We start from the raw sequence: 24690 nt of genomic DNA on the forward strand, positions 1-24690 counted from the left end.
CTCCCTTCGTATAATGCTATCTTTTTGTGATAAAACGGATGTCACTTAACCGGTTATCATGTCTTCAGCCATTTCTACGCGTGGTATTCTTTCTATGTATCCCCATAAACGCACAGCCGCTTCACACGCGGTCTCCTTTGTTCCGATGTGAAAGCGCAGGATCTCGTCAAAATAATCTTGAGGTAGCATGGGCTTTGCAAACTTAGCGATGAGCAGTTCTTTAATATGAGGCCAAGTAAGCTGTGTAGCTTGCAATTTTGTAAGGCATGCGGCAGCCCTGCCTTTAAGGGCATGTGTCAGAACTAGCAATAACTCAGCACCTTCAAGCTGTCGACTCTTTATTATGAATTCAGATATGTTGCACCAACCTTCGATGTCTGCTTCGGCCTCATCAGGATCAAATTTAACCAGTCTCGCCATCATTACACTAGAAGTTGCCGCTGAAGGCTGCGGTGTAGCCAATACACGAGTTAGAAGCGCCTCCATATTTTGCAGCAAATTTGGCGTTGCCGTTGTTGTAGCAGCGTCGTTGTTCTCCTCAGGAGCAAGCCCTTTAGATCCCACTTCTGATAAAGGCACTGCAGGGATATTTCCTTCCTTTGGATCATCCATCCTTCGATTTTATTAAATTTGGGTAATTGGGCGAGGAGATAAAACGACGTACAAATGATTCACAATTTTAATTACACATCCAAATCACTAAATACAGTCTTCAATTTAACCACTATACTTTAAATCATCAATTTCACATGACATTCTGCAGAACACGTGGTACTGTGACCAGATTCAAAACGATTCTACTCGAGCTGTCCTTTTTGCCCACTTTTCCACCGCCATGACACCCACGTAGTATTGCCAGGCCTATAAAAACTGACAACCGCCATGACACCCAGCCCTGTGTTGCCAGGCCTATTAAACTGTCAGATATCACGGCCGTTGCGTCCGGTCCGAATTGTACCAGTGTTCTGCATTACGTCAGAGCGTGTAAGACGACCCGACCGATCTGTCAAATACAAGTACGTCCAACACAATCGAACATGCTGAAACGTCTATCGCCTTCTTTACAATTTTACGTCTAACACGCTCTTAAGTTATCTTTTTAGTCGATGCGCCGTCAAATACAAGTATTCCAAAAAGTCCAAACATTTTGTTATATGTCAGCTTGCTAAAAAAGAAGATCGGAGATTACAACAAAGCTAATTGCACTTACGAGCCAAAAATCGAAGAATATTCAAATAAAAAAGTACAAGAATGCATGACCGACAAAATAAATTATTGTCTCAAACGATTAATCTGCTGTTTGTCTATTAACTATTTCTATGTTTCCGCGAAAGATTATTTTGTTCTTGTATGAGATAGTTTTAAGTAAAATGTTCAAGAATGAATTAAATGTCTTGTTAAAATAAAACTGTTGTTTTGTGGATGGGAATCTGTAAATATGGGTATCTATAGACGTGGGTATAATTCGTCAAGTCCCTCCAGAGATTACAGGCATCCTGTATGGAGCAAACTTATGCGCCCTAACCAAAACAGATGGCGGCAATCGGCATTGGGGCCATTGCAGTTGGCTCCACTTTGGACCGTCTCACAGCAAAAATTGCTTCTCGCTCCATCCTCGAGGAACTTAGTTCTGAACTACAGACTGTGCAGCTCGGCTTCGATTCCTAGAGCGGTTGTGAAGCCGCTGTCCACGCCGTGCGATGTGAACCAATATCGAGCACCAGGCAGGAGAGGGTGGATGTCTCTAATGCGTTCAATTCAGTAGACAGAGGCGCCTTGTTGACTGACGATAAAATAAAATAAAATTCCGTTTACCTGTAACTTTTTTTGGCTAGTGTTACAATTATCGTTCTAAATTGTTATACCAAACTATTCTTTTAGCTTCTTCCGTAGGTTGTCAACAAGGCGACCCTCTCGGTCCAGCAATTTCCAGCCTTGCCATTCATTCCATCATTAATAATCTGAATTCAAAATTAAATATATTGTACCTAGTTGGTTATTAAATTCTGTTACTGCAATAATCTTTATCTACAAAAAATATACGAACGGAAGTTGAATAAACTATATATTAAAATGAAGTACACAAAATCAGGAATTACATATGACAATATCATTCAAAACGGCCTCCTCTGGCCTTGACACAGGCCCTCAAACGACGAGGCCAGTCATCAATAGCGGCACGCACGATTGTCATGTCTAATTCCGTCACTGTCTTAACTATGGCCCGCTTGGGGGAGTCAAGATTTGTGTGGGGTTTAGCACAGGCTTTCTCCTCAATAACCTGCCATATGGCATAATCCAGGGGGTTAAGGTCCGGGCTGGAGGACGGCCAGTCTTCGTGGGCAATAAAGTCAATTTTGTTCCTTCGAAACCAGGCTTGACTTGTTTTTGCCTTATGTGCAGGAGCTGAGTCCTGTTGAAAGACCCATGGCTGGTTTTGAAATAGGGTGTGGCTTAAGGGCTTCACTATTAGTTCCAGAACGGTTTCCTGGTAAACTTTGGCCCCAGTTTTCACACCTTTTTCACAGAAATGAACCTGTGTTAGCCCTGAGTATGACACACCCAGCCAAATCATCACATAAGAGGGATGATGGCCTCGTTGCACTCTCGGAACAGCTGCAATCGCCTCTTGACTGTTTTTTACATACACTCTGTCATTCTGGCGGTTACAACATTCTTCAATGGTAAATTTTTTTTCATCTGTCATTTTCGGTGGCCATTTTGTGCGTACCGCTTCAATAGCACGCGACTTCTCTCTTGCCTCATAGTCTTTAATCATCCATTAAGCAAATTACCTTTTTGTTTGCGGTAAGCGTTGTGTCTATTAATTGTGCGATAAACAAATTGTTTGTTGATTTTTAGGTTTTCAAACAACTTCAAAATCATGTTTGGTGGGCGCCCACATTTGTGCAACGCAATTACTGCGATACAATTTTCTTTTAGGCCCCAATTCATTATAGATACGACAAGATAAGCGTTATGTGTGGTATATAATTATAGCTCACAAATCCACCACATTATGTCATTTATAATTTTTTCGGTAGCATATTTGTTTTAACGGAAATAAATAGGTTGCAAATCGAGTAACAGAACTTAGTAACCAACTTCCGGCATAAGTGGGGTTGGAGAGACTCCGCGCTATGCGACTGCGGCATCGAGGACCAGACTATGGAGCACATCATCCAGCGGTGCCCACTCCGCGCATACTCGGGTAGCCCGGATGATCTATTAGACTTGACGCCCGATGCTGTGCAATGGTTGCTAAACTTGGATGTTGCCTTATAAATAATACTGTATGTGTATAATTTTGCCTATGTGACTATATCGCCATACGATTAAATAAATAAGTAACCAACTAGGTACCTAGGTAACGGGACCCCTGGTGGTGAAGTAATTTCAGTTCTCCACAATTTGGATAAATTAAAGACAGACCTCAAAACTTATTGGCTTATCCCTCAACTTTTCAAAATGCGAACTCTTTGTTACAGAGACCTGCCTACACAAGGAACGCACAATACAACAATTTGAACAGATCCTGGAATTAAAATTATTAATATAGAAACGCTTCACCTTCTTGGTTGTCCAATCTTGTATTAATCTTTAAAAAAATGTAGATACGAAAATCCATAATTTTGAGGCATCTTCACATGGCCTGTCATGCAGTCGTAGTGATTGGAGAATCCCCCGGTACGCCAACGTCAACGACGTCATCCGGTCTCTTGTCAGTGCCAAGGTGCGGCCGTCCTCGAGCCCAAAGACCTGTCCAGGGTCGTTACCAAGAGGCCTGACGGAATAACACTGGTGCCTTGGAGTATGGATTGGTCACTTCTCTGGGATACTACCTGCGTAGACAACCTGGCGCCATCCCATATTCTAAGTACCAAATTTGGCGCTGGTGCGGCTGCATCCGCGGCCGAAAACCTGATACGTCGCACGTAGAAACATATTTGCGGTGTTGGGGGTTGGGACCCTGGGACCGTGGGGACCTAAAGCTGTCAAAGCGCCTTATAAAGGCGTCTGGTGACCAGAGGGCTGGCATATTAATTTCGCTCAGCGAATCATCATTGCCATTCAGTGGAGCAATGCAGCCAGCCTTTTGGGTGCCCTACCAAGTGACCGGGACTTAGGGCAGATTTTTCATTTAAAAGTTTCTAATTTAATTTCTTTATTATGTTTTATTTACTTGTATTTTGTTTTGAATAAAAGCACGAATCAATATGCAGGTCTACCATTGTTCATTCCAATTCATTGTTGTTTCAGCTCGCTCGGCTATCATTCCCTACAGTTGAGACGGTAATTAATTGACTTGTTTTTTCTTTATAATAACGTAATAACGCCATTAACGTAGAGAATGCCATTTGGCATTAAGTCCGCCATTTGTACATTGTTGTATATATTTTGTGCAATAAAGTTTTAATAAATAAATAATTAAACTTTCTAAACACTATTTACCACTATTCCCAGAGGGCGTACAATTTACCACCGACGTCAGAGGTAGACCCGAAACACAGCTATGCAGATGAGAAATTTGAGAAGCTTAAGGTGTATTACAGTTACATGAATGGACGCATACGCGAGCCTCACAATCCGGTAACTTTTTATAAATAATCGGTTGATTTTAATCGAGTAAACAGAGTTTCGAGTAAACGTTGATAGAGCTTTTGTAATTATCGAAGTAGTTACCTAACTTAGTTGGTTCCGTTGTTTTAGTAATGTATAAACAAGATATGGATTTTTAAAGTCTTCCATTATTTAATTTTTATTTATTTGTTATCATTTCATTATCGTTTATTTCAATTAATTAATTTATTTATTATCATTTCATTATCGCACATTATAAAAAAATCTCATGACAACTGAGTAAAATTTTAATTTTTACTTTTTTAACAGGCAGAACGTGCTGAAATCCTGGAAAGCGCAGAACAGAAACTATTCGACTTTATTGATTCCCATATCAAAGACCTGAAGCGGTTACTCTTTGCTACCGATAGTGCGCTCATGTCAATGGTATTACTTAAGTTGAACAAGAAGATGGACACAAGTGAAGCGAAGATCAAGTCTACACAGGCAAAAATACCATTCGGCTTGTATGCCAGCCCGGGTAAGCTCAGTGAATGTTTATCAGCTGATGGGAAAATATCTAAGCTACGCGAGTGTATCACATCAAAAATTTTGTTATATACTTGTTTACTGTGGTTGTCAAGACCGTTACGCTAAAGCACAGAATAAGTAATATTGGCTTAAATGGGACTGGGTTGGACATGTCAGTCGCGTACACCCTGTCAGGAACCGTGGGCGTATTATACCACATTAGAACGTTCAATCGTAGATAATGAGGGCTTCTAATGAAATACGATATTCAACACACATTCTTTGCTGGACAAGACTTATTACAAATCTTAGCTCTCGTTACATTGTTTATCTTAAGCAAATCAACGGATTTGAGCCAGGAACCGCCACAGACATCATCTTTTCCCGTTCGATCTCATCTAAAGATTAATTGACTGCATGATTTCAATTATTCTGGGTTTCAATTGTTTTGTCAGCGCACTCTATGACGCTTTAGTAGAACTGCGTCGAACGCCAATCAGATGAAATCAGTGATCAGTAATGTATTGCTTTCATAGGTACAATGAGGTCTTACATTACAATAACGAACACCGATAAACGATATTACTTCATACGATATAAACTGTTAACGTTGCCCTCAATATACATAATGGAGGCTGCACAATTTGTCAGACAACACACAGAATTATTTCCATTAAAAGTCGATACGTGTAAAACGAGGACTCAATATAGAAATAAGCTATTACTACTTAGATCTAATTTGGCTATGTATAAGAATGGACCACAGTATAAATGTATCCAAATTTTTAATAAAATCCCTAATGCTATCAAAAATACGAACTAAATGACAAAACTTTTAACTCTAAATTGAAAAGACTATTAATAGAAAATTGTTATTACACTGTAGAATCATCCCTGAAAGATAATACGTTAGCTAAATAAGAGTATGACACCGAATTAATGTAGGATTTTAACTTGTAACTTGACATAATATTGCTGCCATCACTTTAATATTCATTGACATCCATTAAATAAATATTTATTATAATTGTCAAATTAATTGTCAAAATAAGTTAATTCAATCAGCCATTATTGTATCGGTGCATTGTAGACGTTGCTATTTTTGAAGTTACTAAATTAATTTATGTGACTAACTAGTAGGCTACTAAACTACTGATACGCTAATATGTTAATTTTATTCTGTTACTTTAATTATAATATGTAGTAGAATTAGGAGAATAGAACTGTACTATTGTGTGCCCTTACAGGGTGTCATGAACTGGCAATATGAAATGTAACACCTTATTATGTACATGACAATGCAATATTAAATAAATGATAAACCTTGTAAGGGCACTGCTTATTACGACTCATTTAGCTACTATTTTTAAGTAACTTACTAAATAATATAATGTAACTAACTTACTAATAGTATTTACGTTACAAACTTAATCTCAATTTAAATATATATTAACATTTTCTTGTGCTCTTTAAATTTTTATAATATAATATAAACTAAAATAATAAACAAAAACAAGTACAATAACAAAACTTATAAACCACTACTAAAATTAAGTATGAACTAGGTAAGTAAAAAAACAACTTTCATAAAATTCGTTCATATTATAAAAACTATTTTTTATTAAATATTTTGTAAGTTTTTTGTGTCTAGTGGAAGTTTGTTATAAATATTTATGCACATTATACCTATGTATGGACTAGAGCCACGGATACTTAAATTTCAAAATGGAACGGGAATTATATTTCTAGGGCGCAAATGTGAGGTAGTCGAATCTTTTGGTACTGGAAAGATGTAAATATATTTTTCTTTGAATTTAGTTGTATGTATAATGAGGTAAATGTGAGTATGTTGAGTTTTTGGAAATGGAGTCGATAGCTATCTGTTTGTTTTATATTGGTTGGATTCTCATGCATTTCTTTTGTAGGATAAACAGGTCGTGTATGTACATAAGGCAGTTTTTACATCTGTATGTTTCTTGAGTCTTCTTGGAGTGTATATGAATGCGGACAGTTTTGATGTGATCTTTTGGATATGGAGTTTCCAGTTTACGTTTGTGTAGATTTCGATGCCCAGCAAAGAAGAGGAATTTACGCAATCTATGGCTTTATTATTGTGTTTAAAGTTGATGGATAAGTTACGTTTTTGGTGCGGTTTAAACTGCATAATTTTCCTGGAAGGGTTCCGTACTTCAGCAAGAAAAAAACGGAACCCTTATAGGATCACTCGTGCATCTGTCTGTCTGTCTGTCCGTCTGTCACAGCCTATTTGCTCCGAAACTACTGGAGCAATTTGGTTGAAATTTAGTAAATCTGTGACCCAAAGACGGACATGTAACTTAAATTAATGAATCTTAAACATAGGGGCCACTTTTGGGGTGCAAACGAGAAATTTAAAAATAAAAGTTTTGTTAAGTATATCGTGTTATATGTCAATTATTGTGAGAATTTCAGATTTTTTTTTTAATAATTTTAAAATATATTTAGTTTCGAAGTTATTCAAGAAAATAAGCAAAACATGACCTTCCTCCCCCCTCCCCTTTATTTCCAAAACAACTGGATCTAAAATTTTGAAAAAAAATAGACAATAATAGTTCTGTATTTAAAGATTACAGGAAAACCTTTTAGAAATCTAGTCAAGGGTAAGTCGGACTTAAGAAATAAAACTCAAGTTACGAGTTACACTAATTGCCGCTGCGAAGGTTCTTCTCTGTTGTTTAGTTTTTTGGAAATGTTAAATATAGCGATGATTGGCTCAAAGGACTTAAGTGCCTTTAACGTCTGTGGCACTTAAGACCATTGTGAGTTCGCGGTGATGACTTAACAAAGTAACTATCATTTTATATTTTAGCTGGGTACAGCAAAGCAAAAGTAGTATGTACGTGGATATATATATGTATGTGTTCATCTGTTTCCTCAAAAAATTCTAATATAATCGAGCTGATCTGATGATGGAGACAGGAGGTGGTCATTAAACCTCTGTGATAAAACAACACAACCTCTCTCGATGAGTATTTATAGTCGCATGTGGAAAGAAAAGTACAGGCAGCGATAAAAGCTTGTATCAGAAATTTCTTTTTTTGACAAAAACTAATTTTCAAGTACATAGATGTCTACTTAATAAAGTAGGTTTGAATCCGCAATCATCGTAGTCGGGTTCCTGTATCATACCTACGCGCGTAATCAGATTTTGGTAAAGCAAAATAAGTATATGGTTTTTGTTTACAGTTATAGGTAGGTATACGTGATATTGTCTTCCAACCACGGGCTGCTGGCGTATATACAGCTACTTCTCGGCCTTCTGTGCGGCGCAGCGGCCACACGCTACAAAGTTGAACTAAGCCCGCTGCGAGCGCTCCTGTTCTGGGGCGCCCTCGCCTGCAGCGCTTGAAGAGCCCTTGACCCTTCGACTGATAAGCCTGACGTATGAGACGCGCTGCGCGCAGACCAGTGTCAGGCGCCTACCGCGTCCTCATACCTACTCAAAGAAGCAGGTTTAGGCCGACGTAAAGTACTGGGCACCAAAGGCAACCTCATATTAACGGGGTAACCTACAGGGCGACTCGTGATTCGATGCTCTCGCCTCGTAGTAGGTACTTGATATCGTCGGGCGACGCCTAATATAGGTACGTGGCGCGAATTTTTTATGTGCTCGGTTTTTAGGGTTCCGTAGCCAAATGGCAAAAAACGGAACCCTTATAGATTCGTCATGTCCGTCTGTCTGTCCGATTCTGTCACAGCAACTTTTTTCCGAAACTATAAAAGCTATACTGTTCAAACTTGGTAAGTAGATGTATTCTATGAACCGCATTATGATGTTTACACAAAAATAGAAAAAAAACAATAAATTTTGGGGGTTCCCCATACTTAGAACTGAAACTCAAAAAATCTTTTTTCATCAAACCCATACGTGTGGGGTATCTATGGATAGGTCTTTAAAGATGATATTGAGGTTTCTAATATCATTTTTTTCTAAACTGAATAGTTTGCGCGAGAGACACTTCCAAAGTGGTAAAAAGTGTGTCCCCCCCCCCCCCCCGTAACTTCTAAAATAACAGAATGAAATTTAAAAAAAAAATATATGATATACATTGCCATGCAAACTTCCACCGAAAATTGGTTCGAACGAGATCTACTAAGTAGTTTTTTTTTAATACGTCATAAAAATTAAAAAAAATTTTTTTTTTTCATCAAACCCATACGTGTGGGGTATCTAGGGATAGGTCTTCAAAAATGATATTTAGGTTTCTAATATCATTTTTTTCTAAACTGAATAGTTTGCGCGAGAGACACTTCCAAAGTGAAAAAATGTGTCCCCCCCCCCCCCTGTAACTTCTAAAATAACAGAATGAAAAATCTAAAAAAAATATATGATATACATTACCATGCAAACTTCCAACGAAAATTGGTTTGAACCAGATCTAGTAAGTAGTTTTTTTTAATACGTCATAAATGGTACGGAACCCTTCATGGGCGAGTCCGACTCGCACTTGGCCGCTTTTTTAGTTATATGAAGTCCATCGTGAGGCTTTCAGTTTGCAGAGATGCCGAGAGAGAAAAATCGTGTGATGTACGGAACCCTTGCAACGCGAGTCCAACTCGCACTTGTCGATTATTGTTTTTTCTAGTTTTAATTCAAGGTTATGAACAGGGGTCGTACAAAAAGTGCGGATGACGTCAAACCACTTATAGAATGATTTCAAATAGTATTTTTGATTTTCATAAACAATTATCACTTATCATTTATCAACCTCTTTATTAAACGATATCGCCACTTGAAATGAGTAAGTACGTTTTTGACTGACACATTGTCAATCAGATGAATAATAAATTGACTTCGTTATTGTTTAGCTATTGTATCTTCACGATTATATTTAGCTAAAGTTTATATTTACTAATGTATAAGAAAACGCTCTAAAATGTCATCTTTACTCGAATATTGTGGCAATCCCACAGACTTGTTCTAACTATTTTCAAATAATTATACATTATGGTAACAAGTTTCGTGAAATTTATTTTATTCACTACATCACCCTACCACCTGTATTATTAATTCCATGGATTTATTTAAGATTATTTAGTTACTTCATTAATACTACTTTGTTACTACATGTCACACGGAAGTTTAAATACAAACTCAAAAATCATCCTGTGTGCAAGATTACGTCATTTTTACGTCATCCGCACTTTTTATCCGACCCCTGGTTATGAAGGTTTAACCAATCAACTACTTCAGTGAGGGTGACGTTTAAAAGGGAAGTCAGGTTATTTTAATGCATAGAGTATGGAAAAACTATGGAGATATCGTCTGCAATATGGTCAAGTATTTTAGGGAGATCATTGATGGAGGTGATTGATCCTGACATAATTACGGTTTTGGATTCTACCAGCTCTATTGACTTTGTTTTATGATTGTGGTATTTTATTTGTACATATTGTTCACGTTTTGCCAAATAATATTGGAACCATGTATGCGCAATGCCTCTCACTCCTATGATGTTAAGTTTCTCAAATAAAATTTTATAATTTACTCTTACTCGTATTTGTTATATGTATGCCTTACTTAAGTCTAATAAGACCCCGATTGCGTAGTTTTTACCGTCAATGGTATTAAGTATTTCTTGGATATATTTATATAGAGCTAAAGTTGTAGATCTATTCTCGCAGAATCCATTTTGGTTTTCATTTAAAAAATTTAATTTTTTGCAGAGTGAGTAAAGTCTATTTGACATTGCGGTTTCTAACACTTTAGCAAAAGTTGGTAAGAGGGCTATTGATCGGTATTGCGCTGGATTACTTGAATCTCCTTTTTAATACATTGGTCTTATTACACATATTTTAAAAAGTTCGGACACTATACCTGTGCTTATTGACTGGTTTATAATGTAAGTTAGGGGAACAGTCAATTCTTGTGAACAATTTTTGATAAGGCTCGGTGGTAGTTCACCGTAACCATAGGTATTTTTATTTTATTTTTTGCGTAGTATTTTATGTTTCCCCTTCGTAAAATGAGTTTGTAAGTGAATCTATTCGAGAGTGATTGTACTCTGGTTGGTTTTTACTGTTAGACTGTGAGGCTAGTTGGCTACCCAGCTATGCAAAATAGTTGTTAAATATAGAGTTATTGTATACCTTAATTCGAGTAAACCAGAAAGATGCCTGCAATTTGCAAACTTCGGTGTTAGCGGTAGACCCTCTGTTGGCTAACTGGGTGAAGGCAGACCGAAAGCGGACGGTGATGATGGGATGATACGAGAGTGAATTAAAAAGTTTTGAGCCTGAGGTTGGTAATGAAATTAAAAAGAACAAATAATACTGGCACGTAAGACTTACATTTTTTTTAACCATAATGCACTACAATATTTTGTATTTCTTTTATCACAATTGCAAATTTTGTGATAGAATTACTAAGAGGTTCGCAATTTCTTTTAGAATTGATAAAATTGAACACCATGCTGTCATAAAGTGTTTACAAACAAGTAACCGTCAAAAATATTTTTACACACACTTTTATTGCCGACTGCACTTTCTCTTTTTTGTATGTCTATCAAATACTTCTGGGGACCTTTCAAATGAGCCTAAATTCAATGTGTTTACGTTTTCCCATCGAAGAGTTCCTTTGGCTATCTTCCGACTGCATCATCAGATCAGCTCCATGTTGGCATACTATTGCATTGTCATCGGAAATACGGAAGTATACCAAATTTCAGCTCAAACTGACACCAGGAAGTGGTTCAAATGTAAGTTACAAGATTTGAAGCACATATATAATAAAATTATATATACACATATGTCGATTTATACAAAGAAATACGCGGTGAAGCTAAATAAAAGTGTGTAAAAAGTATGTAATAATCAAAAGGGCTTAACGCCAAACCAAATTTTTGAAGAAATGTACCAAACTTTAGGAGAATCCGCTACATCAGATAGCAGATTTTAAACGAGAGAAGCAGTTGAAGATGATCCTAAGTGTGGTAAACCAATAACGGTTTCTAAATACGAACATGACAATAAAATACTAGATATGATTATGAATGACAGGCGGTTGAAAGTTGCAGAGATAGCGGTGACACTTGGCATTTCCAATGAGCAAGTATAAAACATAATCACCAATGATCTTGGGTTTTCTAAGGTTTCTGCTAGGTGGGTACCTTGACTGCTTTCAGCTGTAAATTAACGCACCCGCCATACAGTGCCACAGGATTGTTTGGATCTGTTTCAATGAGACACACGAAATTTTCTTTGTCGTTTCATAACTATGGACGAGACTTGGATCCACCACAATACACCGGAGTCAAAAGTGCAATCCTAACAACGGAAAAGGTCAGGGTCTCCACCTCCTAAAAAGCTAAGGCCATTTTATCAGCGAAGGTAATGGATTTAGCTTTTTGAGATTGCAAAGGGATTATCATGGTTGATTATCTTGAAAAGCTCATGCTTTGGGCTCATGTTTGAAACTTTTGTTTCATAAGAACTTATGTACAACATGAAAGCACATAAACTACTTGAATACTTGAAAAGGATAAAACCATAAATGCTGATTACTATTACACCCTCTTACAACGTTTACACGAAGAAATTAAAACCAAAAGACCTGGTATTGTAACAGCAGTGTTACAGGTTTAGACATGGACTCCTTACAAATAGCTCTTGATGTGGATCTCTAAAAAATATATTCACACGCAAATATGCAAGTTCTTTGAAATCGACCTAGTATAAGCAAAAATTATAAGTTTTCTTTCTTGTGTCCTTTTCGGCTCGCCGCTGCTAAGATATCTGACTCTTATCATAAGTGCGTTAGTTAAAATAAGAGATCTGTTGCAAACGCGTATTAAAAAGGGCGTAAGCTAATAATACTCGTAATAAGGTGACAAATACGTCGTCTAGTTAAAATTTTTACTGATCGAACTTATAAATGACGTATGTTAATCAAAAATGTGTGTATGTACTGTAATAAAGAGACGCCTAGATTATGGTGGAATGGAACCACTCGTAGTTTTCTGTTTTTTTTTTCATATTTAATAAAATAATATATATTTTTTTATATTTAAGACCTATTATAGTTTACCACTTTTAACGCAAATAATAATTTTTACTTTACTTTATTAGGGTTCCGTACCTCTAAATGAAAAAACGGAACCCTTACAGGATCACTTTGTTGTCCGTCCATCCGTCTGTCTATCTGTCAAGACCCCTTTTCTCCGGAACGCGTGGAGGTATCAAGCTAGAATTTTATTAAATACTCAGGTTTACTGTCCCTTAGAGCTGTGAAAAAATCAAAATTCTAAGCCAACGCAATCAAAAGATACTGCCGTTTATGCTGCAAATTTCCGCTAATTTTCGACACACGCAAGGGGATTAAAATCTAAAGGGTACTTCCCGTGAACTCAGAATCTTGAAATTTGGTACGAAGCAACGTCTTATAGCACAGATAAAGGAAAAATTGAGAAAACCGTAAATTTTTAGTTACATCATATAATAATTTATACCTACAGGTTTGTACGGAACCCAGAGTGCGCGAGTCCGACTCGCACGTGGTCGGTTTTTGTATTTATAAAAGATGTTTATCTTGCAGAGTTTAAATGCCTAGGCACATCCTACTACATCGCCTCTGCGCACAGTCAAGAGGACGCACAGATGATTCTCGCCAGTGAACGCAAACCACACTGCTACACCTTCAGAGGTAAATTTTTATTTACAGCTGCCGAACGAATCTAACAACCATTTTCTATCACAGTATAATTACGCTTTGCCTTATTTGTGGCTGGTCATGAAGCTAGTAAGTTCTTCGTAAATTAGTGCCTAATGGTTCTTAACACTTTCTATAGAATTACACATCCTTAATTGTAGACATATCTATAATCTAGCAAAAATAATTTCAGGTGCCTTCGCCTTCCAAGGTTTCTACCACCGCCACTCAGAGACGACGTATGTAGGACCCCATGCGGAACAGTTCCAAGCCAAAGACCCGAGCCAGGGACTCTACTGCCATTCCGATGATAACTGGAGTGACGCCCAGTGCATTTATAAGTAAGGCTATTTCATCCATTTTCTAACTAACTACTATTCTTGTTTCTATTTTAAGAAGGTACTAGCAATGTAATAAAATCTTGCAAATATCGATCTAAGTATCGACTTATCCATGAGAGTAGACAGTTGAAGTTTAAGTGTTTTTCTGTCGCCGCTAAAAAGTAATAATATGCATGAAATAAAATTGAAAATGAGGAAAATCTGCTCTCGCTCTAGAAGATACCGGCCCAGTGCGAGTTAGACTCGTGCTTCCGTACAGTCGCAATCAGATACATCGGAGCGGCAAAGGAGCTCACAAATATTCAGATATTTTGAGATCCTCGGCCACTCCAATATAATGGCGACTGCATATCACAGTACATTTTTTACAAAGTATTTTTCATTTCTCATGCTCTGAAAGTAGGTCATTTTTTTCTAAAAAGTGTGCAGAAAAGAATACTTTTCTGATCTAGAGTACTGTACTTTCTAAATAAGTATGTCTTTTTCCTTTTTTTTACGATAAGCAATTAAAATGTTGGTTCGTTAGACTTAAATCGACCGGGATGAAGGACCGTCATTACCACTTTTGAGCTTCTTTTTTGATGTTTTTGAGCTCTCGATATTTCGACGCAGTTACATACATCTTGTTCATGGGTAACTGGAGATAGCGGGTTGAAGGGATGAAAGGCACTATTTCAGTCTCGGATTAATGGTGCTTGTTCACGTATGAACCCTTCGATAGCTCAGCTGGTCCTAGGTTCCCTAGCATATTAAAACTATTGGACAGGCATTGCACTCATTCAATATGGGATATAGTCACTAACCTTGAGCACACTCCGATGACTTTCAAGATCCTGGGCCTTCTTCAGGTAGCTAGCACTTCCAGGTCCTTGAGAGGTCAATACAAGCACCACAAAACTGATTGTTCGCCGAAAACTGAAATACCGATTTTTGGAAATAATAGCGCACAGACGACATGCGTTGCAGGCCGTGCCCGAGCCGAGAGCTGAACGTCAGAGGCTTCTTGTCTACCCCCGAATTTGCTCCGGGACGACTTACCCTCATATTAAAAGATTACAATGTCCGAACAGTGCTCTCTCTACTTACAGACCTCAAACTTGGTGCTAATAAAGAAAACTACGAAATAAACTGCATATATAATATATATACCCGTTTTAAGCGTGAGTCGGTCTTAAGAAAGAAATAAATCATTGTAAAAATTCTCCACTCGTTGTTGAGTACCACCAGTGCTTATGATACCTACCTAATGAATAAATTTCAGGATCAATCCTCGTGAGGAATTTCCCGAGTCTGTAGAGTACGAACCGAAGATTTCCTACTGGTGCGGCCCATACCGCTACTTTATTCCTGCCACCACCGACGTACGATGCATCTTCTCCATATTCTCAATGAACTTCGTGCTGCGTTTCGGCTACGACGCAGTCACCTATAAGAGTTCGGACCTCTCATTCGTTAGTATCGTTCACAAATACTCTTTTTTAACGGACTTAAAAATTAACTTATTTCGGTTGAATGTTTTTAAGTGATTTTAAACTAATATTTAGGAGGATGAAAGGGAGGAATGTTCTCTATATCATAGGTATTTTATAAAGTTGAAAAAGAGGAGGTTCTATTCTTTTTAAAGATGGTTACCTCTTAACTTCGTCATTGGTCAACCGATTTGGTCAATTATTTTTATGTTTGGAAGAGGTTTAGTTGAGTGTTTTACTCACAGTTACCGACGAATAGAGAATCTGTGCCGTCACAATCAAGGACTAGGAATTAGACGACAATGTCTGTTCTCCAAGTTGTGTTATATGTACACAAGTACTATTTTTTACATAAGTGCATTCAATGTCCGGATTCTCCAGCCTGTTTGTAATCTGTTTGCCTTTATGCATTACTGGAATGATTTGTTTTTGCTTAATTAAAAATGTACCTAAGTTTGTCAAAATGTTGTTACAGATGTACCAGAATGGACAAGTCTTTTATACAGACGAACCATGGGCCGGTATGTCTTGCTGGAACTGGGCCTGCAAATGGCGCCATAACCAAAACCAACGTGGCAACGAATTTTTCGTCAATTGACATTAGACATTCAATAATAAATTGTTTTTAACAACTAATATTTATATTTCACATTCTATTTGGCCAATTTAAGATATTCAGCAAGTTATCATTACTTACTGATGCGTACATTTCCTTCGAAAAATGACTGAAGCCGTCTAAGCTAGCTCTAGGGCTTGCAATCTGAGATAATCTAGATATCGAATCTCGGACCAATTTTCCGATATTACAATTCCGGAATTGAGACCACTGAATATCGAAAATTCCGGAATTGGATTTATGTACTTTATTACGTTTAATACTGAAAATCGTTAAGAAACTACACTATGCTGGTGTTATTAGCCGTCGCTGACTAATTTCTCAAGTCTAGCAGCATCAACCATCGATTTTTTTTACTTTTGACATGACACATTACATGCTAGGATTCATTTTTTTAGCATTAAAAAGATTGTGAGGGATATTTGACATGTATTGCGCGTAAAAAGCGTTTTTTAATAACAAGACACGTCAAGATTTGATTGTTTGGCGTTTTTTCTAATGCTCAAAACGAAGTATAAAGCAAAACCATACATCTATAGGGACCGTGCGTGTTGGAGGGTCTGCCATCTTGTGGCCTGAATCGGAACCATAAACATGTACATTTACAAGTCACGTGTTTTCTTCTGCATAGTAGGTTCTGCCATCTTGTGGGCAATATCGGAACAATAAACATCACATTTACGCCTCGCGCTAAAAATCTGACGGCTCCTGTGCTGCCTCCTACAGTTCATGCACGCTCTCTATACTTTCCCAGAAACCTACTTACGCGAACTTTTGAATTAAAATTTATAAATATTTGGATGTTTCATTCACAATTCAGAAAGAAGTTTCCTAAATTAAAGATACCGAACTTGAAAAACGTATCGTTTAAGTACCTATATTTTGCATTAAGTCTATGAGCCATTGCAGTTATTATTTTACACTTCATAAAAAGGGTCATCTGGCTGAATGTAGCGGTAATATTTTTTTTTTAACCATTTAGCCCATTTGGTTTAATCTTAATAAGGCTTGAGTTTTGGGCACTAATCGGCAAGGCACAAAGGTAGCTATATACTTTAATACATAGAACACAACCTTAACTCAGGAACAAATAATCGTTATAAACACAATAAATGCCCTTACGGAGATCGGAACCCGAGGACCATCATCTTCGTAAACAGAGCCACTGGGCAACGCAGCCGTTATGTTTAAACATTATATAAAATTAGGCATCAAATTGTTTGCTAGCATCCGTAGTTTCCCCAAATAAATACGCCGTATCATTGAAGTGAATAAAAGTGACGATAGTAATAAGGTACTAAAATAAGTGGTGCAAAGGCGGCACTACAAATCGCCAAACGTGTACTATGCGTCGTTGAAGAATACCATTATGAACATCATCAGCAGTTCCACTTCATCAAATGTCACTTTTTTAAATGTCAATGCTTGATTTGTTAAAGAAAATACAATAATCACTATATGTATGCCTTTCATATTTGAAGAGTTCCCTAGATTCCTCATGGACCCCATCGTCAGAACTCGAACTTGACAAGTTTGTCTTGAAAATCTAATTTACTTAACATAGCGAAGAGGAGAAATCGCCAAACGTGTTCTATGCATCGTTGAAGAGTTCCATTCTCATCATCATCAGCAGTTCCACTTCCTCAAATATCACTTTTTTAAATGTAATTGCTTGTTTTGTCAAAGAAAATACCAAAATAACTATATGTATGCCTTTCATATTTGAAGAGTTCCCTCGATTCCTCATGGACCCCATCGTCAGAACTCGAATATCGTTGGAAAGGTCTTTCAAAACTAATAAGGGTTTTCAAGAAACATTTTTTGATAAAGTGAATATATTCGGAGATAATCGCTCCGAAAGAAAAAAATAATTGTCCCCCCCCTCTAACTTTATAGGTCCAAAAAATATGAAAAAAATCGTGGAAGTAGAGCTTAAGAAAGACATTAAATGGAAACTATAGCAGACATGATCAGTACTCCTAGTGTAAATATTTTCGACAGCGAAACGTGACGTACGCGTTTGCGTTAAGTGTCATTTTGTATGAGATTTTTGACTTTCCAAAACGTCCCGCTTGGCGCGCTGTTCAAAAACCCATACAAAATGAGACTTAACGCAAACGCGTACGTCACGTTTCGCTATCGACTAAATTTACACTAGGGGTACAGTTTAGCTGTTTTTGAGTTATCGCAAAAAGTTTTCCCTTCATAGTAAAAAGACTTACTTTAATTAGGTACTGATTATGCAAATTTGCCTATTTGTTTAACTCGGGTGAAAGGTACCGTTTCATCCCTTGGTTAACAATTTACTATACTTTAAGCTCCAGTTTAGCTTATTGTGACGGAAGAGTAACTACGGAACCCGACACTGAGCGTGGCCCGACATGCTCTTGGCCGGTTATTTTCATTTGTGGTCACAAGCCGCCGAAACGAATCAAACGTTGCCCTGAAATTCAACGTTTCTCCTAAAAACAGCTTTAAATATGTTAAATTCACAAATTATATTTTGACGGGTGCTTTCGCGCCCAAAACACTCCTTGACAAACATAAGCCTACCATTCTAAGAAGTAGTTCCTTCAAGAAATGGCTTTTTCCGGAAGTGGCTCATTCAAGAACTGGGTATTTCTAAAAGTAATCAATTGAAGAACGGGCATTTCGGTAAGTGACTATATAAAATGTGATCATTGCAACAAGTGGTCATTTTCAGAAATGGTAATTGTTCAAGATGGGTAATATGAGAAGCCTTTAGACGCATAAAACCACAAACGCGAAATACCAATCCCAGGTTTTTTGGTATTTTGCGGACTTCTAAAAAATATTACGCAAAACGCCCTGACGTGTTGTGGTGTTTGGCGATTTTATTTATTACGCAATATACCAAACACTTACAATACCACAAACGCGAAATACCAACTGGAACTTGTAAAATATAATATTTACAATCGAAGTATAATACCTTTCATCAACAACAGCCATTCGTTATCTAAAGAGGTTTCATTTTATAAGGACCTACTTGTCTAGATAATTAAAACTAAAAATTTGATTGCAAGGAAGATATGTCAGTATATAAACAAACCTTTCAAAAAGATGTGTAAAATGACGGAAGCAGGAAAAGTTGTATTCACTGTGAATCAAAAGGGTTTTCCGGCATTATACCTCAATGGCTATCGATACAATAAATCCAAAACCAACAAATCAGAAGAATCAAGTATTTGGAGATGTGCAAGTAGTCGGGTATATCGCTGTAATGTATCGATAACGTTAGATAGTGCTGGCAATATTGTACGTCATCCATTGGCCCACTGTTGTAAGCGTCCCGTTAGTGAAGATATCTTCATTTCAATGAATGCCTGCAAAAAGGAGGTCTGCCGGAGGATGTCACCCGTGCCAAAAAATATTGGAGGAACATATTGAAAAATTACAAAGTCAAGGTTGCAACAAAAATGATATACCGTCAGTTAAAGAAAAGCAGGACATGATGTACAGGGCACGGAAAAAGTTTCTGCTGTGTGACAAAACCAAGTACGCGACTTTGAATGAAGATATAGCAGTCCCTAAGACATTTGCTGAAACCTTTTTAGTATGCAATGACACTGAAGTAGAGGGAGAACCGATTTTGATTTTTTGCAGCAAAGTCTCAAGAAAGTTTATAGAAAACTTTGGTACTGACGAATATTTCGGCGATGGCACATTTATGTCATGTCCGCAGCCATTTGCGCAGGTTTACACTATACACATAGACTTGAATTCAAACATAGAAGTGACCAATGTAGTTCCAGTCGTATTTGCTCTGCTACCTAATAAAACCACGCAGACTTATATCCGTTTATTTCAATTAATTAAGAACAATTTACGAATAAATATTGAAAAATTCACTGCGGACTTTGAACAAGGCGTCATTCTGGCCATAAAAAAAGTATACCCGGAAGTACAGATTTCAGGATGCCATTTCCACATGAATAAGGATGTCAAAATCAACGCGAGAAAACTTGAAATGAACATGTCCAAAGAAACTAGAAGAATGAAGAGACTGGCAGCCAATTTGTCATTGCTTCCAGCAAACAGAATGAGAGAGTGTTGGCGGGTTAGTATCACGGGGTCTAATTAGCAACTCGTCTATAGGGCTACTCGTCTAAGTCGCAGCTGGTCTACATCACCTTCGTCTAAATATCAATTGGTCTAAAAAGCAGCTGGTCTACAATTTTCTAAGTAGCATCTCGTCTAAATAGCAATTGGTCTAAAAAGCAGCTGGTCTACTCTTTCTAAGTAGCAAGCATCTCGTCTGAGTTGCAATATTATTAGTCTTTCTGATCAACTTTTATTAAAGGAGCAAACCTGCCAACCCTGAAATCTCATTAAAAAAATTACCTGCTTTTACCTAAAATTACCTACATTTCGTCCGATCAGAAGTCGACATTTTGTATGGGGGGTCCAATATTTTTTTCAGCGTATTGTGGCGTCCTCGTCGTTACGCCATTAAAGTTAAAATTGCAATGTGAAATGCAATTTTAAGTCTGTTTAATAATGTGTTGGCATAATGCACCTTTGCATTAAATACCTACATGACTATTTCGTATTATATTGAACAGGCCACTTATAGATAAAAATTAAGTAGCTGACAGCTGTGACATTTCTATTATTCTTCCGCGATATAATTATCAATTATCATTCATTGTTCTATGAATTCCGCTTACTTGCAATGGATAACGGAGAACCATCGGGGGAAGGTTCGAGACACGGAAATCCCGAAATTGTATTTATAGAAAGTCAAAGGCGGCACCCTTGTCTTCTTCATAAAGGTTACCGGTATACGTTAAATAAAGTCAACCAAATGGATTCTACATCTTTATGGCGTTGTGCTAACCGAGGCGAATGTAGTGCTTCTCTCAAACTAAACCAAGAAAGAAACGTAGTTTTAAATATATCCGCCCATGCCTGCAGAAAAAACTTTGTTAAAAATGAAGTTGCACTTATGTTGGATAACTGCAAGAAAGAAGTTTGCCAAAATTATGCATCAGTGAAAGAAATTTACGAAAAAAATGCACTGGTCTTCCACAATCGTACCGAGCGTACTATCCTTCAAATACCGCCATACGCATCCAAAAAGGATACATTATATAGGCGACGAAAATCGTACTTGAAGGTTTCAACCACGGAAACCAGAGATTTAAGTAAAGTTAAAGTACCAGACATTTTGGGACGCGATTTTCTAGTGTTTGAGGATGGAACTAATGATAAAATTCTGGTGTTTTCTTCGCCAGCGGCCCGTAAAATTATGAACAAAAAAAAGGATGGACAATTTTTCGGCGACGGCACATTCAAAAGGGTACCGAAACCCTTTAAACAGCTATTTTCTCTTCATATGGATGTAGGTAGTACTGATGAAACCACAAACATTGTGCCGATGGTGTACGCTCTACTCCCGGACAAAACAAAAAAGACGTATGAAAGACTATTCCATATTCTAAAATACGAGCTGTGCATTGATATTATGTATTAGAGGTATAAAAGCGATTACGAAATTGCACAATACACAACCTTCAAAGCTGTGTATCCAGATACAGAACTAACAGGATGTTTTTTCCACTTTTCTAAAGCTATTTGGAAAAAAGCCGAAAAAATAAACTTCACTTCTACGGCCGAACAACGCCAAGCTGTCAGACTAAACGCCAATCTGCCATTACTGCCAACACCTTACCTTGGGGATGCGTGGGTAACGATATTAGATTCCGGGACTGGGCAGTCAGCATGAGAAAATGTTCAATGGCTGGAAAGTGCAGGGGTCAAAATGTCCATACGAACTGGCTGTCTATGTGGTAAAAAGTATGAACGTTGTAATGCCTTAGTGTCAAAATGTCCATACGGACCGGCTGTGTATATGGCAAAAAGTAAAAATTTCAAAATTTGCAATGGTTCAAATGGACGGCAGTTAAAATGTGTTCAGGTCCAATTAAACAAGTGCCATAATGTATAATAGCCAACGCGAACACATGCGTAAATGCATCACGGTAATAATGTTTCCTTTTTGTACATGGTATAAAGCTTTATTCTAACTAAAACGTTTGGTTTTACTCCAAATTTTACAAAAGTTGTACAGTTCTAGATCAATGCATTACGTTTGAGGGAAATAATTTTTATAAGTGAAAAATTCTCAGATTTTTGTTCAGTTTCGTTTTGCGGCGGTTAAAAAAAGCGTTCAGACGCATAGTGCCAGAAACGCAAATTACCTTATACGCGGATGACCAGAATTTCGTACGCAAATTACCAGTTACGTAGATTACCCGAATTTTATTACGCAAATAGCCGGTATGTTAAAATTACGCATAGTACCAGAAACGCAAATTGCCTTATACGCGAATAACCAGAATTTCATTCGACGAAATTGCCTTAGACGCGGATGACAGTAAACCATGTTTCTAAAAATAAACATGCCTGTGTGTGTACTCATCAACATCAAACTAATAATAGCTATATCTATATAGACACTCAGCTAGAATTAAAAACTTCATGCTAAATATAAGGTAAAAATAATACAAGCCACTAGAATGTTAACGTCAGTTATTAAAAATACTAACTGTCAATTTGTGATTGATTTAGCAATAAATAATTTGGCAATTAAAAATTGTGGTAAAATATTGAAAAATATGAGCTACTTCGAGTTAAATAACACATATGATTCCAGGTCTCGTCCTACACTAAAACGAGCAATAACCGATAGCAGCCGATGCATTTTTAGTGAATGCCCCGCGATGGATCTTCTCCATATCCCGTATCTTTCAAAGGCCATGCTTTTATCAAAACATAATTTTTATGTGCCACGAGATGCAAGGGTGTGCCGTCAACATTTAGAATCTGAAAACTGGGACCATGTATTAAATTATAGTGCATCAGTTACTGATTTTAATGAAATCCACACAGCAGACATCATACAAATTTATAAAAGTACTCTACAGTTGATAAATGTTACCGTGTCGTCTGCCCTAATAGAATAAGGTCATTTTAGGCTGTAGACTAGAATTAAATAATAAAGGTTAAAATTTAATGTTTAGTCATTTATTTATTTTTAACTATGTAACTCCAGTGAAGCTCAATCATATCTAAACGATATATACAAGACAGTCCTTTCACTGAAGTGGTTGTGAGTGTTCTTTGGTGATTTTAATCGCTTATCATCTGGCGATTTGTCTGCTCGTTTCCCTCTTATATCTTAAAACAATTTTGCTTGTATATTTAAACATTACTTGTACAGTAGACGTAAAATCCCACCAGGTATGTACCTGTTAGGCACTGGTCCCACCGCGACCTAGTAAGCTATGAGCTATCGGCTATAAACACGAACAAAAGATAAGCACTCCCGTGAAAATAAAAGAGACACGGCGATATTTATAGTTACTCGCCCAGCTATGAATTCAGTACCCCTAGTGTAAATATTTTCGACAGCGAAACGTTACGTACGCGTTTGCGTTAAGTGTCATTTTGTATGAGATTTTTGACTTTCCAAAACGTCCCGCTTTGCGCGCTGTTCAAAAACCCATACAAAATGAGACTTAACGCAAACGCGTACGTAACGTTTCGCTGTCGAAAATATTTACACTAGGGGCACAGGTATTCAGAATTACTACGACGCCTTCACTATGACTAAATTACGTTACGTACCTACCTCTTTACATAGCATTCAACCTATCTCTGTCAATTTATATTGGCCACTTTAGATTAAAAAGTAACTTGCAGTATGACTGATAAATACTAAAACAATGTTTAATGTCACTTTATAATGTTTCTCGGAGTTATTCAGTTACAATGCAAGAAGAAAGCGAAAAACTGATATTCAGTAAAACTCAAAAAGGCAGGGATTCACTGTTACTTGGTGTACATAGATATACTTTGGGCGTGCATAATCCAAGTGGGTCCACTCTATGGAAGTGCATAAACCGTCTGTCGTGTGGTTCATCGATTACCTTAAACGCCAGTCGAACAAAGATTGTGCGAAAAAGTGCACATACTTGTGAGCCATCCTCGTCGAAAAATAAAAATCACCTAGCTTATCAAAAATGCAGAAAAATGGTTTGCGAGTCCTATGAATCCGTTCAAAAAATATTTGAAGATGTTTATAGTCGGGATATGGACACAGATGAAGATTCGGATGATTGTACGATTCCATTATTTGAAAATAAAAAAAGGTCATTGTATAGAGCACGAAAGGAGTTTTTGCAGGTCAAATCGACGTCTTTCAAAACACTACAAGACGTCGAAGTACCAATAATATTAAGACAAATTTTTTTAATTTGGGAGGATGGAAATGACGATAAAATTTTATTATTCAGCACCAAATACTCGAGAAAAGTATTAAAAAATAAAAGTGATGACACAATATTCTTTGGCGATGGCACGTTCAAAATAACTCCTCAACCGTTTGAGCAGCTATTTACTATACATATGGATGTATATAGCACAGAAGAGCAAACTAATATCATACCAATGCTATATGCA

The 24690-nt window shown here is 37.2% G+C and overlaps 1 protein-coding gene across 2 annotated transcripts in view; it reads left to right on the forward strand.

Moving 5' to 3' along the window:
* Nucleotides 1–16223, forward strand: part of LOC133527769 (uncharacterized) — a 32890-nt gene extending 16667 nt beyond the window's left edge. For both annotated transcript variants that reach the window (XM_061864938.1, XM_061864945.1), the window contains exons 3-9: nucleotides 4261–4293; nucleotides 4465–4590; nucleotides 4891–5101; nucleotides 13664–13771; nucleotides 13971–14118; nucleotides 15380–15569; nucleotides 16063–16223. In XM_061864938.1, coding sequence (XP_061720922.1) covers nucleotides 4261–4293; nucleotides 4465–4590; nucleotides 4891–5101; nucleotides 13664–13771; nucleotides 13971–14118; nucleotides 15380–15569; nucleotides 16063–16185 — 939 coding nt within the window. In that variant the 3' untranslated portion in view covers nucleotides 16186–16223. The remainder of the gene's footprint in view (nucleotides 1–4260; nucleotides 4294–4464; nucleotides 4591–4890; nucleotides 5102–13663; nucleotides 13772–13970; nucleotides 14119–15379; nucleotides 15570–16062) is intronic.
* Nucleotides 16224–24690: the final 8467 nt, after the last annotated feature.

This window comes from Cydia pomonella, chromosome 1 (genome assembly GCF_033807575.1).
Source record: "Cydia pomonella isolate Wapato2018A chromosome 1, ilCydPomo1, whole genome shotgun sequence".
Taxonomy (NCBI): domain Eukaryota; kingdom Metazoa; phylum Arthropoda; class Insecta; order Lepidoptera; family Tortricidae; genus Cydia; species Cydia pomonella.